Below are 16141 nucleotides of genomic sequence, written 5' to 3' on the forward strand. Positions count from 1 at the left end.
AGGACGGTGTGAGCTCAGCCCTCCCCTTCTTGCCCTTAAGCTCCAACACACCTGGCAGTCTTGTTGCAATGCAGATTTTTATTGGCACTTTGCCGCTACAAGACTAAGCAACTCTGAAAGCTCTCGAGTGAGCTGATTGGCCTCTGCGTGTGTCACGGGAGTTTCTCCCCAAAAGCCTTCCCTTTCAATACCACTGTGGTCTCCACCCTAAATGTGGCTCCTTTGGCTGCAGGTCCCACTGGTACAAGTGGCACAAGCCCTCTGGCTGGTCAGCTTCTTTCTCCCAATGCCTTGTCACGGGGTCAGAGACTAGGCAAAGCATCAGCTGTTCCTCCTGCCCTTCTTCAACCCCTCCCCTCCCTTCTAAAACATCCCCACCCTCCTGGGAACCTGCGGGCCTGGACTTTGAGGGTACTTAGCCTCCCCCTGGTCTCCCAAAGCTCCCATCTCTACTGTTTCAAGGCCCACTTCTTCTTCTGAGTGATTCTAGGATGCCCACCAAGAGTGGTGCTCAGCTCCAACACATTCCATAGTCTAGGTGCCACTGCAAGAGGAGGTCAGGGTGACGGAATGCGGTTCCATGCACTAAATTCCCCACATGCAGAAAATGAGCATGTCAGAGAGAAGAGGACTAGACAAGTCTTCATCTATTTTCATCCAGGGCTATTTTCTGGAATTTTATGGAAGTGATCTATTCCACAGATAGTTTGACCACTTCAGTGATGGGATCTAGACCACTCTTTCCCAGGTAACCCAACCACAAAAATGTCGTAAGTGAGGTGCTGGGGGAGGCTCAAAACAACTTGCCATTTACTGTGAAAACTGATCAATAGCTCCTCAAACATAACTCCCACATTTCCGCTTTTCACTTCCATTCATGCTGTCTGCAGGTTTGCAGAGATGACAGACTCTGGAAGCCAGAGAGCTTTCTTGTTATTCCATTTTATTTCATTTTATTACTTCCCCCTTCTTTTTTTAAATGGCAAATGTAGACTGATTGATCGCTGCTTGGAAGTGCCTCCAAAATACCTTCCTAACTGAAAAATATAGAGCTCTTTAAAAGTGAATAAAAGATGTCACATATGGAGAAAGATATCCACCTGGACACCCATGGGAGCCAGCAGCGGTCGAATGACAGAAGTGGTACCTAATCCTTTATTCTTCTATTCCTCTCAGTTTCTCAGGAAAAAGCTAAAATATATAGAATCCTACAGCAATTGAATTATAAGGGACCCGATGACTGAGAAACACTTCTCTGCCTCTCCCTCCCCACTCAGCCAAAGAAACCCCTAGTGGATGACCTGCAGTCACTTGTAATTTCTCAGCCTAACCAAACCAACAGGGCTGGAGTGAGGATAATGCAAGAACATACATTAGGAGTCTAGCCATCCCTATTTGCAAAGGGCAGTCCTCTGTCTGAAGGGCTGCATCAAGTGAAAGCGTCCCAAGGTGTCACTTAAAGAGTGGGTGTCATCAGGTTGCCCTTCCACAGGTAGGACCTGGACAATGGGGCAGGAAGCAGGGATGTCTGGCCAGCCAGGTCACTGTTCTTCTCACTGTGGTGGGACACATAATGCTTCGACTCATATGAAAGACATCACATCTAAATCCATACAGATAAATGAGCAAATGCAAATTCCATGCAGATCTGTGGCCTCCTTGAGCCTCCTTGTGGGGGCCACCTCCTTGTTTCCACCTTGGGGGCAACACATACATCCTCCCCACCCCCCAGGCGTATGATGTCCCAAGTCCCTGACACGGAGAGCAGTATACAGACATGGTACATTCAGGACAGGGAGGAGAAAGACTCCGCCCCTGTGGTGTGCCATTAGTCACCCAGTTCACATGGTATGAATGGCTGACATGCAATCCATTCAATAAGCTGCATGGCCACTTTGATTATGAAACCCCTAACTGGGCCACTGGGAGGGTGTGCCACGTCCTATAGACCCAGCCATTGCGGGTCATTCAAGGGCTAAACTGCCCTTACCTAGTCCATGGTTTGTGGGAGGCATTATTTAGCCTTCAGAGAACCCGCAAGGACCATAAGAAGGCAATGTGAAGAAGGACTTCATTTTATTCTGTCCTGATTCTCACAGCTTCATGGGATGCCCCTGCTGAGTTCTAGTGGTAGGAGAGAGGGAAAGCTGGTTCCTTCCCATTTTCCCCATAGCATGCTTAATTCTGAACACCCCTATCCTATTATCTTTTTCTCTTCTAAGTGGAACCATCTCCACCTGGGAAGTGGACCCAAGAGTCTAGCACCCAAAGAAAAATCAAATCTTGAACGAACAAGTGTGAGACTAGAGTTTCTCCCTCACTGCTTGTGCCCTTCTGGCAGCCACTTTTCAGCAGCTAGAAAGCTTTCTCGGGCTTCCTTGATCCCTTCCTGCCCCAGCCCCTGCCTTTACTATCTTTCCCTCCAACTGTCTTCTCCTCCTCCACTTACCCTCAGTGGGGTTAGTTTCCCTCCTTACACTGATGTCTATACAGGGTGGTTCTTAGCTTCCCTCTCTCCCTGTCATCCCATCCTTTGGCCTGCCCCACAGATGCCTGGGGCAACTTTCCTTTCCCTCAGAGAAGTCGGACCGCAAGCATACTGGCAACTCTTTCCTGTCAGTCCCTCCCATCATGGGGGCACATTCCCTTGGTGCCAAAGGCTTTGGTGCCACTTTAGAGTGTGATGCAGTAGCTACAGTGGGCAGACTCCACACATGGAAATGTGTTGTGATCTCTTGGCTTTTGCAGTCTCTCCCTACTGTTGAGTGTCTGATCCCGAAGGGATTTATCCAAGCAGCACGAATGACTCCCTTGTGAAGTTGGCCTTGTTGCAGCTTTCTGTCAATATTTTATTGCAAATGACTGTGTCAGAGTGAAGCTGTATGTGAAAAAGACTCGGTGCACCAGCTTCTCTGGTGCAGAGATGAAAGGGGGACATGCAGACCGATCGCTTTCATAAGCGCTCCAAACGTTACTCGCTCAGTTCACTAGAGCTTCGCTTTATATTTACGCGTTTATTGAAAATGCGTATCTCACATTTCAGAGTGGCTAGCCAAGGATTAGGAACATCCATGCTAAATTAGCAGATTTAATCCCGTGTGGATTGATTTAAATCAGCCAGCATGATTTAAATCAATGATTTAAATGGGCAAAAGAAGAGGAAGAGGTAGCAGCTCATTTACATGAATGTTGCAGTTGGGTTCCATTTATTTCCTGAACAATGGTACGAATTGGACTATTAATCCATGCTAATTTCTGGCTGGATGGAGTATTAAGTACACTGTTTTATTCTTAAAAGTAGTCTCGGCATTTCTTTTCTCACCATATATATTTTGCTCGCTTTCCTTTTTTTAACTATTGAAGGAGTATCTTTACAGCTTCCCCTTGTAGGATCTTCTAACTAGAACCCATGACATTTTGAGGTTAAATGCACATATCCACACATGTAACTCAGAAATAATTCCACTGAGTTTAATGGGGCTGAGTGCCAGATAAGAGGGAATAGGATTCCTGCCTCCATGTAAGGATACAAGAAAATGCATGCTGCCCAATTTTGTCGTCTTCTTTTTCCCCTTCCCTTTGTTGTTTTTTCCCTGCTTTATTCTGTCTTGGCCTCTGCGGGGGGAAACGAGATGGCAAACAAGAACAAAAAGCATATGACAGATTGCTCAAAGCAATGTGTTATAATGGCTGGGTGAATAATTTAACATTTTGTGATATTCTATTATTTTGAATTTTTAAGGCATCCATTTTTATCCACCCTCTTCCATTTTTTTCCTGACTTAACTCCTCTGCCTTGGTCCAAGTCCACGATCACAGAGAACAACCACCCTTGTCCAGCTGATGTCTTGCTCAAAGAAACAGAAGCAAATTACCCAAACTTTTCAACATGCAAAAGCTGGCATTTAGGCTTGGACGGAGCAATTTTCATGAGATGAAAAATTGCAGTGAATGCCCAGAGATGCCTGGTAGATAATTTTGTTTTTAGGAGTGTGTAAGTACAGGGTTAGCATAGTTTTGATGAGATTTCATTGTAACCTATTTAACCGAGAGAGGATTTTAGTATTTCATCAGTGTTTTTAAATAAAAGTGATTTAAATAAAATGATCTACCTTTTACTCTTTTAAATAATAATAATAATTTTGATTCATCCTGCAACAAACCTAGGATATCAGTACAGATAAAAATTCATTAAAAGGTAACTAAAGCACACAGATAAATGTACACACATATGCTCTTGTGTTGTTGTCTTCAAACACCCACCCACACTTTCCGGGGAAGAAGAGGAGGAATATTCTAGAGCTAAGGTACCACAACCAAAGGAAAACGCCTTTCCTTGTCATCTCCTACCTCATTTCAAGAGTTCAGGGCACTCTGAGATGAGGTAACCATGATCATCCATGGAACCCAACTCTCTGATGTTCGTTGGACTTCTTCTCAGGCCCAGCCCTGGCTTAGGTAGTCCTGACTTAGCCCGGCCAAGAGGGCATCCACCGATGCTCGTGGAACTCCAGTTGTGCAACCGGCAACGTTCTTCTGCAGCACAAAGGAATCCACAAGTCACACTTGTGCAAGAGGGATAGTGCTAGTGCAGTGTACGCACTGGCTCAATTCCCGGTGGGTACCCATGGGCACGCTAAGCGTGCGCAGCGCTTAACCAGGCCCACAGCTGTGAGAAAGCAGGCTGCAGTCCAGAAAGCTGGGCAGAGGCAATCCAACAGATTCCCACCACCAAAATAGATCCCTCACACATCTCTGCTCTGAGCTAATGCAGAGTACTACCCATAAAAGGGAGTTAGCCACCATGTTCTCTGTTCTTTACTTCCTTCTGGCTTAGAAGAAGAATTGGCAAGGGAGAAGACATTGTGGAAAGAACAATACTGCATCACTCCAACTCCTTCTAGGCCAATGGATGAGGCTTTCCTGGACGTGACTTTTCCTCCATCCACCCAGTACTCCACACCATAAGAGCTGCAGAACTGGGCAAGAACACCTGCCTTTACAGGTGGCCTAGAAATTATTTTAGATCGATAATTCGTAAAGGAGCAGATATAGCTCATCGGATGGGCAAGGTCAAGATCAAGCATAGGCCACTCCGTCTTCACTAGACTTCAGAAGGCCTCCACATCCTCAGGACTCAACAGTTGGGTGAGTTCCAGCCAACAGTGTGGTTTGTCAAAGAAATGTGCAATGGATTAGAATTTCTATGAGAGCCAGTGTGGTCTGATGGTTAGATGGTTGGATGGGGGACCTGGCAGGTCTAGGTTCTAGTCCCCCGTAGCCATGAAGTTCAGTGGATGACTCTGGGCCGGTCACCGACTCTTGCCCTAGCCTACTGCAGAGGGCTGCTGTCAGGATAAAACAGATGGAGTTTTTTTTTGGGGGGGGGGGATTCTCAGAAGAGGATAAAGGGTGGAATAAAGATGTGATGCTGATGAATCTGAGCTACCTATTCTTTAGCAGACTGACATTTTCTGAGTCACATAGATAGACCTGTGGACCATCTTTAAAGGTATTTTTTTGTTTGAGATGGGGTGTAAAAATGTACATTTTTAAACTGGAATGAGGTTCCTGCACATCATTTTCAGAAGTACACTACTAATGTGGGATGGATGAATATCTGCTCATCGCTGAAACACAAATAGAACAGAGTTAAGGAAACCCTCGCATCCTTCCACAGTGACCTGTCCAAGCTGCTGATTGACCTTGCCAAGCCCTGCTAGTTGGGTCCCCACACTGCTGGATGCTGTTTCCCTATCAGACACGATACTTGCCTCCCAGTAAAGGGACTGCCAGGAAACTTTTAATCAAATGGCTCGACTTTCCTCCCAGTAAAGGGACTGCCAGGAAGCTTTTAATCAAATGCTCTACTTGCCTCCCAGTAAAGGGACTGCCAGGAAACTTTTAATCAAATGGCTCTACTTGCCTCCCAGTAAAGGGACTGCCAGGAAGCTTTTAATCAAATGGCTCTAGGAACCATGAACCAAGTCAGAACACGCCCTTCCCTGGGGCACGGTCTCTTTTGTACTCTGCTCCCCAACAACCAAGCGGATAGCAGCAGGGAAAGCTGGGCAAGGAGAATGCCTGATGCGAAAGTCCCTCACTCCATGAATCCTTGACAGAAGGAAGAGTTGCCTCTGTGACCCTACCCACCCTTGGCTGTGGCCACTCTCACCACGAGGATCTGACTGAGTTAGTCTCAACCTGACCAGGAAGATTTATCTCCACCATTGAAAAAGGCAACATGGGCTGGATGGGGACAGGGCCCACTTGTCCGCCTTTCTTTGTTATCCCAAGCCCTAGATACCTTTTTAATTCCTCAAATAATGCCTAAGAATGATACTCTGTAAAATTAACAAAGTGGGGAGACACAATTAGGCTTCTGAAACCTCCTTTCCTAAAGGATAGATGGCAAGTTACCGACCTACAACAGCAGGGGGTTGGGCCTGATGGCCTTCATGGCCCCCTCCAGCTCTACAGTTCTATGATTCTATGCCTGAGCTGCCATTTCCCATTGTCCTCACTAGCCACAACATGTAGGACTCTTCACAGGGGATCCAGCAGATTTTTTTGGCAAGACTGGATGACAACGACCGTTGTGAGGGACCTTGGGTTCTCCTGGTGAAACTTCTCCACACTGCAGGTTGCGTGATTCCATGCACAAGTTCCACATTTTACTTGAGATCCCACAGTGCATTACTGATGGATAATGGGCATGGTGCTTAACTTACAGCAGCCTTCACACAAAACACGAATGTGTGACCCATGCCAATCTCCTGTGGGAGCACACATTCTTCTTATAGAGGCAAGTGGGTGGTTCTCAGTCTTCATAAATAGTGAGAGAACAAGGTGGGGAGAGTGGAAGGGGAATTGCAGAGGTTCCAGAAATAGAAAACTCTTTAAAAGGTAGAGGCAGAACTTTCTGTGCTTGTACAAAAGTTAATTCCTGGCATCAAGCACAATGACTCCTATTCTTTACATAACCACTTTGGCAGAAAGCAGCAAGATACCCATTTGGGGAGGGGGAGAGGGGGAATGCAAATGAAGATTGCTTCTGCATCACTCATTGGTTGGAACAAAATACGCTCCGTGGAGCTGTCCCGCTGGCCAGGGTGAGCTGGAGGATGTTTGACACGGAGAGCTTTCAAATGGTTCCCAGAAAGCAAAGTGGTTCTGGCACTAAGTGCGACAGAGAGATCAGATGGGGCACTCTGGGGAGGTTTGAGCAAGTTGGAGAAGCGCAAAGAAATATTGGGATGGGGACAGAAAGGAGATGCAAAATCCCCTTCTTTATCTGCATCTGTAATGCTGCCGCAGGGAGAAAGGCCGCAGGCAGATGCTTCCCCACCCTCCCTGGCTTCACAAGGAACTCATCTCCTCTTAGAACCCTGGAAACACCTACAGGTTTATCCCGTTATGTGAACAGAACTCTGATTACCCCAGGATTCTCCAGTGCAGAACGTTAAATTCTCGGCATGTGCATTTGTAATACAGAAGGCAAGTAGCCCATAATATAATCCCCATCGGATGCTCTCGTGATGCTCTGACTGCCAAGTCCCTGTGCAAGAAAAGGGCTCTTGGAAAAGTGAAAAAGTGACTTACTGATGGATGCTGACTGAGGAAGCTCATACATGCGGAGACAATTATGAACTAAACTTCAGGGAGCTCCCTTCTCTCTTTCTCCTCTTCAATTTCACCCAGTCCTGCAGTTATTAAAGGCTCAGAACTTTGGTCCACAAAGGCGTTGGCGACCTTAAAAGAAACCCATTATTCCTGTGACCCCTGCTGAACACATGGAAAGCATGGGAACAGGGATGGATGAATCTTATCAGTCCCACATTCACTTTCTATCAAAGAGGATCTCAAGTTGTTTCTTCTCCATTTAAGAAGAAACATGCACATATTGGGAAGTTCTCAACACTGAATCAAACAAAATCCTCACCAAGCTGCACTTGTTCTTGTTGTTGTTCAGTCACAAAGTTATACCTGACTCTTCACAACCCCATGGACAACATTCCTCCTGGTTCTCCTGTCCTCACCATCTCTTGGATTCCACCCAAGCCCACACCCTCCGCCTCAGTGACTCCATCCAGTCACCTCAACCTCTGCCATCCCCTTCTCCTTTTGCTTGCAATCGTCCCCACCATCAGGGTCTTCTCCAATGAGTCCCCCCTTCTCATTAGGTGGCCAAAGTATTTGAGCTTCATCTTCAGGATCTGTCCGTCTGAAGAACAGTCAGGGTTGACTAAGAATTGTTCTTCCCATTGGAGATGTTGCAGAGCTGGTGCTAGTCAGGACAAATGATATTGAATTAGTTCAAGGCAAGGGGCCACCTTTCTTGTCAGATGCTACATTCCCTCAAGGGGTAGGTTCCTGAGGTGGGTGTATCTACAGCCATATATGGTTGCGGGCACCACTACTGTCTCCTTGCCCCCAGGGAGATCCTTAAGGCTAGGATCTCTTCTCGATCATCCCAGAGTGCAGGACATGGAATAATGGACTCAAGTTACAGGAAGCCAGGTTCTGGCTGGACATCAGAAAAATAAATTCCTGACTGTTAGAGCAGTTGGGCAATGGAACCAGTGACCCGGGGAGGTGGGGGGCTCTCCCACCCTGGAGGCACTCAAGCTGCAGCTGGACAGCCACCCAAGAAGGATGCCTTAGCTTGGAGTCTTGCACTGAGCAGGCAGTGGGATCCAATGGCTTTCTTGGCCCCCTCCAACCTTTCCATGATTCTGTGATTTTGCTCTATGACTCTTGCCGGAGGTTTGAAATTACGATCCCCAGAAGTCCTTGGAGATTAGGCCAAGCCTCATGCAGCATCTGGCCAAGCACTGCAGTTGATGTTTCTTTGCTTGGAGTAAATAAGCAAATAGCCCGACTCATTACCACGAAACTCTCTGTGTTCGGAGGACACTGGGTGGGTAGCCCAGAGCCCCTGTCTGCAGAATTGCCCCCACTGTGCAGACTCTTCCTCAGTTCACGGGCTCCCGCCTGTTGCCCCCTTCATTCTCATGATGTAGATACATGAAAGAACACGGCTTTGGCCTCTTGATGTATTATGCAGGGCATCCAGCCAGGCTGCTTCCTGAACTTCAGAAGGAATGGAACTGAGACGACAGGATGCAACTCGTTGTACCGTGTTCGGTCCTGGAATGTGCTCTCCTGCCAAACTACAATGCAGAGACAAGAGTCGAATCCCAGAAGGAAGAAATCCATCTCTTGTCAAGTCTTGCAACAGCCAAGCCTGTGAACAGCAGCCTTAGAGGTACCCCCGGGAACTGGGGAGGTGGCATTACTGGAAGAATTATTTCTTCGTACACTGCACATAAATTGATTCTGGAATCCCAAGACTCGGTGTGTCTGCTTCCAGATTGTCTCCTCCATGTGCCCTGGTCGATCTGCTTAGTTTATGAACGGAATGTAGGTTTTTGGAATGTTAATATTCCTGTGCCATTTGCCAGTGTCTTACCAGCCAGAACCTCAATTCGTCTTCCTCTTTTTTCGCCTGCCCCAATCTGCACTCCAAAATCCTCCACCCCTTGCTAGAAAAATACCTCCTGTGGTCCCCTGTCCCAAGTGGTCCCAAGCAGGCCACTGCTAGATTCCTTCGCAAAGCAAATATGAGCTAAAGCACACTGAGAGACAGTGTGGTGTAGTGGTTAGGTTGTCCAACTGGGGCTCCAGTTTCTAGTCAATCACTGGCTTTAGTGTCTAAGTTCTGATTTCCAGTCAGTCACTGGCTCCCAGGATAATCCACCTCACAGGGTTGTTGTGAGGGTAAAACAGAGGGGAGGAGGGTCTTATAAGCCATTCCCAGTTCCTTGCAGGAGGAAACCAAGCTGGGGTATAAATATAATAGTACAAGAAAATACGAGGCTTTGCTAACTCGGCATCGATCTGCAGAATTCTATGCAGAGGCCTGGCTTAACCCGGAATCTGCATTCCAGCCACGCGCTTTGAAACAGATCTGTTTGCAAGCTCGGTATGAGGACGTCTATGATGCTGTGTAGCTATGACTGAACCGTGCATGTGCAGGAACCAAAGCTACTACCTTTCTGCACCAACTGACGCCTCCACAGGTGAATATATTCTGAAGATTACAAAATGGGTGGGAAGCCTATGATCTCCAGACACAGTTGGACCCCAGCCCCCATGGCCAATGCTCAAGGCGGATGGGGTTGTGGTTTGAAAATTCTGGATGGGCACATGTCCCTAACCCCTGAGGAGCCTTAATCACTTTCTCTGGGGATATCAAAGGTGTGCAGGTAAGTTTTCCAGCAAGATTCCTTTGCTTTACAGGTTTCCCTGCCCCCTGCTCCATTGCTCCTGACTTCTGGTTTAATGCGAATTTTGGCAACACTTCACAAACTGCAGCAACATTCAGCTGGCTGAGTCAATTTGTCACCTTTTAATCCCTGCCCTTATGAGACATCGTCACTGCACACAAGGGTCAAAGCACGTCTTGGTTCCCCTCAAATCTTTTTTTGTGCTTCATGGAAGTGCACACACTTTCTGGGACAGTGGTAAAACACCACACAAAAACAACGTTGGTGCAGGAGCACATACTTGGGGCAACATCCTGCCATTGCCTCTTCTTTGCCCTTGGCCAGTGGTGAGGAGTGGGCACTGACCAAAAGTTCATTGTAGCACCAGACTGTGGTTTGGAAAACACCAAACTTTGGTTTGATGTGGAAGCAAGCAGGGATGGAATCCAGCTGTAGATTCTTACTTCTGGCTTGGCATTGATTAACACAAGGGGGGGGGGGTCAATGATCTTTTTGCTTGCTCAACAGACCCTGAAGAAAATCTGCAGGTAGAGTTGGCCCTTAGTAAAGAGTTGTTGCTGTTGCTGTTGTTAGTCACAAAGTCGCGTCCGACCCATCACAACCCCACGGGCAACACTCCTCCAGGCCTTCCTGTCCTCCACCATCCCCGGAGTCCACCTAAGCTCATGCTGGCTGCTTCCGTGACTCCATCCAGCCCCCCCACCCCACCTAATTGCAGAGAAACATGTACATGTGTAGCAAAGTTTGTGTTATGTTCCTTTACACTAAGCACCATGGAGGGAGTTGGACTTTTGGTTCTATCATGCTATGACCCACTAATTATTTCCATATAACTTGGCAGAACCGGATGGAATTCATCAGGAGAGTTACTGCATGCAAGAGCACTGAGTCTACCAAGTTCCAGATGAATAGCTTCAGAGACGTAAAAGATCCAATAACTAGTCTGGAATTCCAGTCCACAACGCAAGCTAAAGCTGAGGTAAACGGTACACGTTCAAAAAGTGGGAAAATGTTTAAAGGTAGAACAAGGGATGATTTGTAATGGCTCAGTTTTGCTTCTGAAGCCATTCCAAGTAATTCAGCTGTTGAGAATGTCAGAAACATCCCGAGCTTTTAAGAATTTACCAGCAAATCCATTTGAGACACAACTGCCAATTAGAAAGGGAACAGTCTGTCTTTACACCTGCCTTGCAACACTGGCCTCCAAACTCCACCAAAGCTCATTGCTTGTTTTATTTTTCCCACAATGCACCAAGAGCATTTCTTAGGGTGTCCAGTGTAAATCACACAGTTGAGATGTGCTGTACCCGTGATATCTCAGAACAAAACGTCCAGATGCGATCACCACTAAAAGAGCAACATATGGCAAGAGGAGGATGGGAGAAAGTAAAGAATGGTGAGAGAAGAGCATAAAGGAAAGACTGCTTGGTGTCAGACCAACAAAGAGCTGCTGGAAGAGAGAAAGACACCTAAAATTATGGGAGAAGGATTAAACCCACAACTAACAGGGGCAAAATTGGACAGGAAATGGATTGTGAACATGAGGCTATCTTGTTTCCATGGACAGATGTCTGCAGAAGCATGGCCTCCCACACCAGACTGGATTTGCAGGCTGCTATTTATACCCTTATGGTAATTTAGGCATAGAAAATATTTTTTTAGAAAAACAAAATTTCCATCATAGGCTAAAGCAGGAAAATACGCATTTTCAGAGTTTGCATATTTGGGGGAAAGAGCTGGGTATTTGTAGAAGTGTGAATTTGTACAAAATCTGATTCCGTCGGAAAGGGTTTGATGGGATGAAATACTCCTGACAATCCATGAAAAATAAGGGGAGTAGATTGTACCATTTCCATCCCTTTTTGATTCTCTGTTTCGAAATCTGCCAGATCATTCCTGCTAGACCACAGTCCCATGCTAGAAGGAATATACTTGGGGGGAAAGTCTGAACTATCACGATGCCTTCTAAAAGTAACTAGGTGCAGCTATCAAGAAACAGGGCTGAGATATGGGCATCTAGCAAGTAACCAAAAGGTTGCATAAATGCAGTTAACTCCAAGCATACACCTCACCACAAAAACACAACGAGAACTGAGCACGCTCGGAAATTGTGGAATACAGAAGAGCTGTTGCAACTGGTTTTACGGGGAGCGGCAGGTCCCACTGGTTTCCAGCAAAACATACTTTCTAGGAATTCCAATATGCCAAAAATAGCCAGGTTTGCAATGCAGCATTCCAAACACAAGCGTCTGCATACTTTTCCTGGGGGGGAAATTCCAGTCCTGTCAATGAGCAGCGAGCAGAAAGAAAGATGACCCACAATTCACCAAACACACGTGGAACAGATTCAGCAAAATCCAAACATCCCTACGGAGCCCTGAATTGGAAGGAAAAAAATATCTCACGGTCTTGCGCTTTTGGAATGCATTGTATTGCATTTAAGCCTATGGAAATACAAGAGGAGGTGGAGAAGTGGAGTTAATTCGAAACAAAGAAGCAAAGAAAAAGACTAAATATTATCCTTTTGCAATTGGGATTTTCTTGAGGATTTTGTGTCTCTCTAAATACCAGTAATGGGGGCGAGAGAAGGATGTTCTTGATAAAGACTCAATGGAAGCATCTTTTCTAGAAGGCCTTCTGTTGACTTTACTTTGGTCCAGCAAGGCTGTTTCTGAGTTCTTATGGTTAATGGGCACGCCTACGCAAATTTGTTTGTAACTTGTAAATCGTATCAATTTAGCGTGTTAACATAATACGTTATGGGGAATTATCTGTCTGAATATGATGTTGTTCTTAACGGTGTTGTATTTAGCCACACAATGCCACTTTCTGACCTAGTTTACATGACACACTAAGCTTTGGTGGCGCATCCCTCTGGATTCTTTCCAAGCAGCTTGTGGTGATGCAGCATCCTGGAATTTTGCTCTTGGCTTGGCTTGGCTTGGCTTTTGTTTTCCGTGACCAAGGCGCCCTGGGAATCCATGCTCTGTTCTTGGGAGCTTCATCCTGTCTCAGTCCAGAGGGGTGACTTGTGAGTTGTCAGAAACGGCTAGAAAAAGCCAACTGGGACAGAGTGGCAGCCCCTGCCATCCTGCCTAATGCTGCCACTATCCCCCCTCAAACTGTTGGGAGCTGGTTTGCCCCTTGTTGGTTTCAAGCTTCTAAAACAACAGATGGCCTCTTGTCAAAAGAGCTCGTTATTGCCAGTCCACAACTTCTTGCAAGCTGCAGCCACTGGAGAACTGGTCTCTGAGCATGAACAGTGATTTTTGAGCACAAACTAGAAACGATGTCTGAAAAACCTCCTTTCTGGAAGTTCTGGGCCCCTGGGGTCCCAGCCGCATCTAGCCACAAAGCACCCACAAGGAACTAGTCTCAAGCACTAGGTCCATCACTGCTTCTTCTCAGGGTGGCTTAGTGTGATGCATGATCTCACGCTCCTCAGTCAAGCTGCTTTCCCCCACCTTCCCTTACTGTGAAATAAGCAACTTCAAAACTGCTAAAGGGCCTCGCTTTATAACAATAACTCATCCATCCAAAATATTTAGCTTCTTTTAGCTGGGATAAAAAACCTTCCCCAGAGAAGTCCTCTACTGTTTATTTCCTTTTTTAAGAATTCAAAACTTGCACAATATCCATGCACAGGTGTGATTTTATAATGAAACAAGTGTTAACATTTCTATCCTGTAGTTTCTTGTGCTTGTGAAAATACTTGTTACCACCTGGGAATGTGATCTGGCATAACAATATGCACCAAATCCTAGCATTTGAGTGGACTTGAGGAAGGTCTCAAAGACCAGCCTTTCCCAATACACAGCACCTCAGATGCTTTGGACTACAGTCCCCATCACCCTTGACAATGGCCCATGATGGCTGGCCCAGTGGGCACTGAAGTCCAAATATCTGGAGCCCGCTGCATTGGTTGGAGAACTCTGATCCAACCCTCTGCTCGAGGCAGGAGAATCAGAGTTAGCAGATAATCAACAGGTGACTGACCCGCATTTGACTGAAGAGCTACAGAGAAATAGCTACCCACTTCTAGCTCACTTGTTCCTCTGCTGAGTTGCTCTACTACTCAGAGCAGGAAGAGGCAAAATAGAACTGTTGGGTACCAACAGTCAACTCCTGGACTCCTTTCTTGACTCCCACCAAGGCACCCCACTCATCCCAGTTCTTTTGAAAAGCAGAGCGTTCACCAAGGATCAAGTCTCACATGCAGCTACTGGTGCTTGCACTGGCCACCAAAAAGGGTGGCTGCAAGGGGCACCAGAATGGGCCCTCACGGGACCTCTAGAGGTGTCCCTTGGAGAAGGTGCAAATGGGGTCCCCCCAGGCTTTTGAGGACCTTCCCTCAGCTCAGCTCACTTTGCAGGACCAAGTGATCCACAAAAAAGCAAGTCCACAGATGCAAGAGGGGAGGATTCCAGTACGGTTCATCCCAACCACAGCTGTTGTCGGAAGAAAATGGGGAGGGAAATACTCCTTTGAAAACCCTTGGATCCATCACCATCACAGTAAATTAATAGCATTAATCTGACTGATAGACTTAATTAAGCAGAGATTCTTTGCTGAGGGTCGTGAGGGCCCTTTGAGCCCAGAGGCCAAATTCACTTTCAAAGAAGACCTTGAAGGCTGCATTCCAGTGATGGGGTGGAACAAAGACAAAAGGTTGCATGGCAAAAATAGCTCCCTGTTTTAGCTTAACAGCCCAGGGCATGTTGGGAATCGGAGACATCGTTCTGTCTCAACATGAGCTCAGGAGAAATATGTCACCCTTTGGGAATGAGGACAAGATCTTGTGTGCGAGACCATCAAATGATTGACTGCCGGGAGAAATGCCCTGTGGTCTTCAGAGAAACCCCATTGGTGGAACATGGGAGGCATGATGAAGTGTGGGGGCCACTGGGTTGGACAAGCCTGCCCTAAATTACACTGCTACAAGCAAGCAAACCTGGGGACCAGGAATGGGTTTTTGTGGGATGGATGCCGAGCTCTGCTCAGTTCTGGTACCCAAAAACAAAGTTGGGTACAAATTCTGGAGTTCAGAATTCTTTAATTCTGAGCATACGTCTGTTGCACCGGGCTTCCAAGTGGTGGATCTGGGGGTTCACGGAAAAGCAAACAGTGCACAATGGATCCTGTAGAACATCTTGCACTTCCCACCCTTCTATCAGTGCAGCCTAAAATGGCAGCACCCTTTTGCAAGACATCCTCAAAACACTGGCTCCAGTTTGTGTTGGGATCGTGTGATCCCTTTTGTTCGTGCTAATTCCAAATCAGATGATTGCAGATCACAGCTGCCTGCTGCCCCTCTGTTCAAGGGAAGGTGTTACCGACTGGCTATTTAATCAACGGAAAACAACCCAAGAAATATAGACTCGACTGTACCTGTATATTTTATATCGGGTCGTAAATCCTTGACGATGTCTTTCCACAAAGGATAAGTAGCTCCGTGAGTGGTGGAAAGGCCCCCTGTCAGAAATAAGCCAATCAAATTCCTTGGAGACATGTTGGCTGGTCACAGCGAGTTCCTGGTGGGAAGGCTGTACTGTTATATGGTCCCATATAAAGAGGAAGTAGAGGAACTCAGCAGGCCTCCAGTTCATGCTTTTCTGTCTGCCTTTTTCCTCTCATTCTTGCTCCATTCTGTGGAGTCCTGTGGCGGAGCAGGGGAGGAGGTGGGAAAGGAATAGGTCAGGGAGGAAGGGAAGGGAAAGAGACAAAGAAGGATGAAAGAGAATGATTGCAATGGTTAATACATGGACTACAGGAAAAGGAACCATCTACATTTCGAAGAAGAACCCTGCTGCACCAGAATTAAAGTTCTGCCAAATCCAGCCTCTTTGTTCCCA

At 46.6% G+C, this 16141-nt stretch overlaps 1 protein-coding gene across 1 annotated transcript in view; it reads right to left on the reverse strand.

The window, feature by feature from the left end:
* BRINP1 (BMP/retinoic acid inducible neural specific 1) overlaps positions 1 to 16141 on the reverse strand; it is an 86901-nt gene that overhangs the window by 38638 nt on the left and 32122 nt on the right. The window contains exon 2 of the mRNA XM_044439949.1: positions 15678 to 15945. Coding sequence (XP_044295884.1) covers positions 15678 to 15895 — 218 coding nt within the window. The 5' untranslated portion in view covers positions 15896 to 15945. The remainder of the gene's footprint in view (positions 1 to 15677; positions 15946 to 16141) is intronic.

The sequence above is a fragment of the Varanus komodoensis genome, unplaced genomic scaffold (genome assembly GCF_004798865.1).
Source record: "Varanus komodoensis strain SLA01 unplaced genomic scaffold, ASM479886v1 scaffold36, whole genome shotgun sequence".
NCBI lineage: Eukaryota > Metazoa > Chordata > Lepidosauria > Squamata > Varanidae > Varanus > Varanus komodoensis.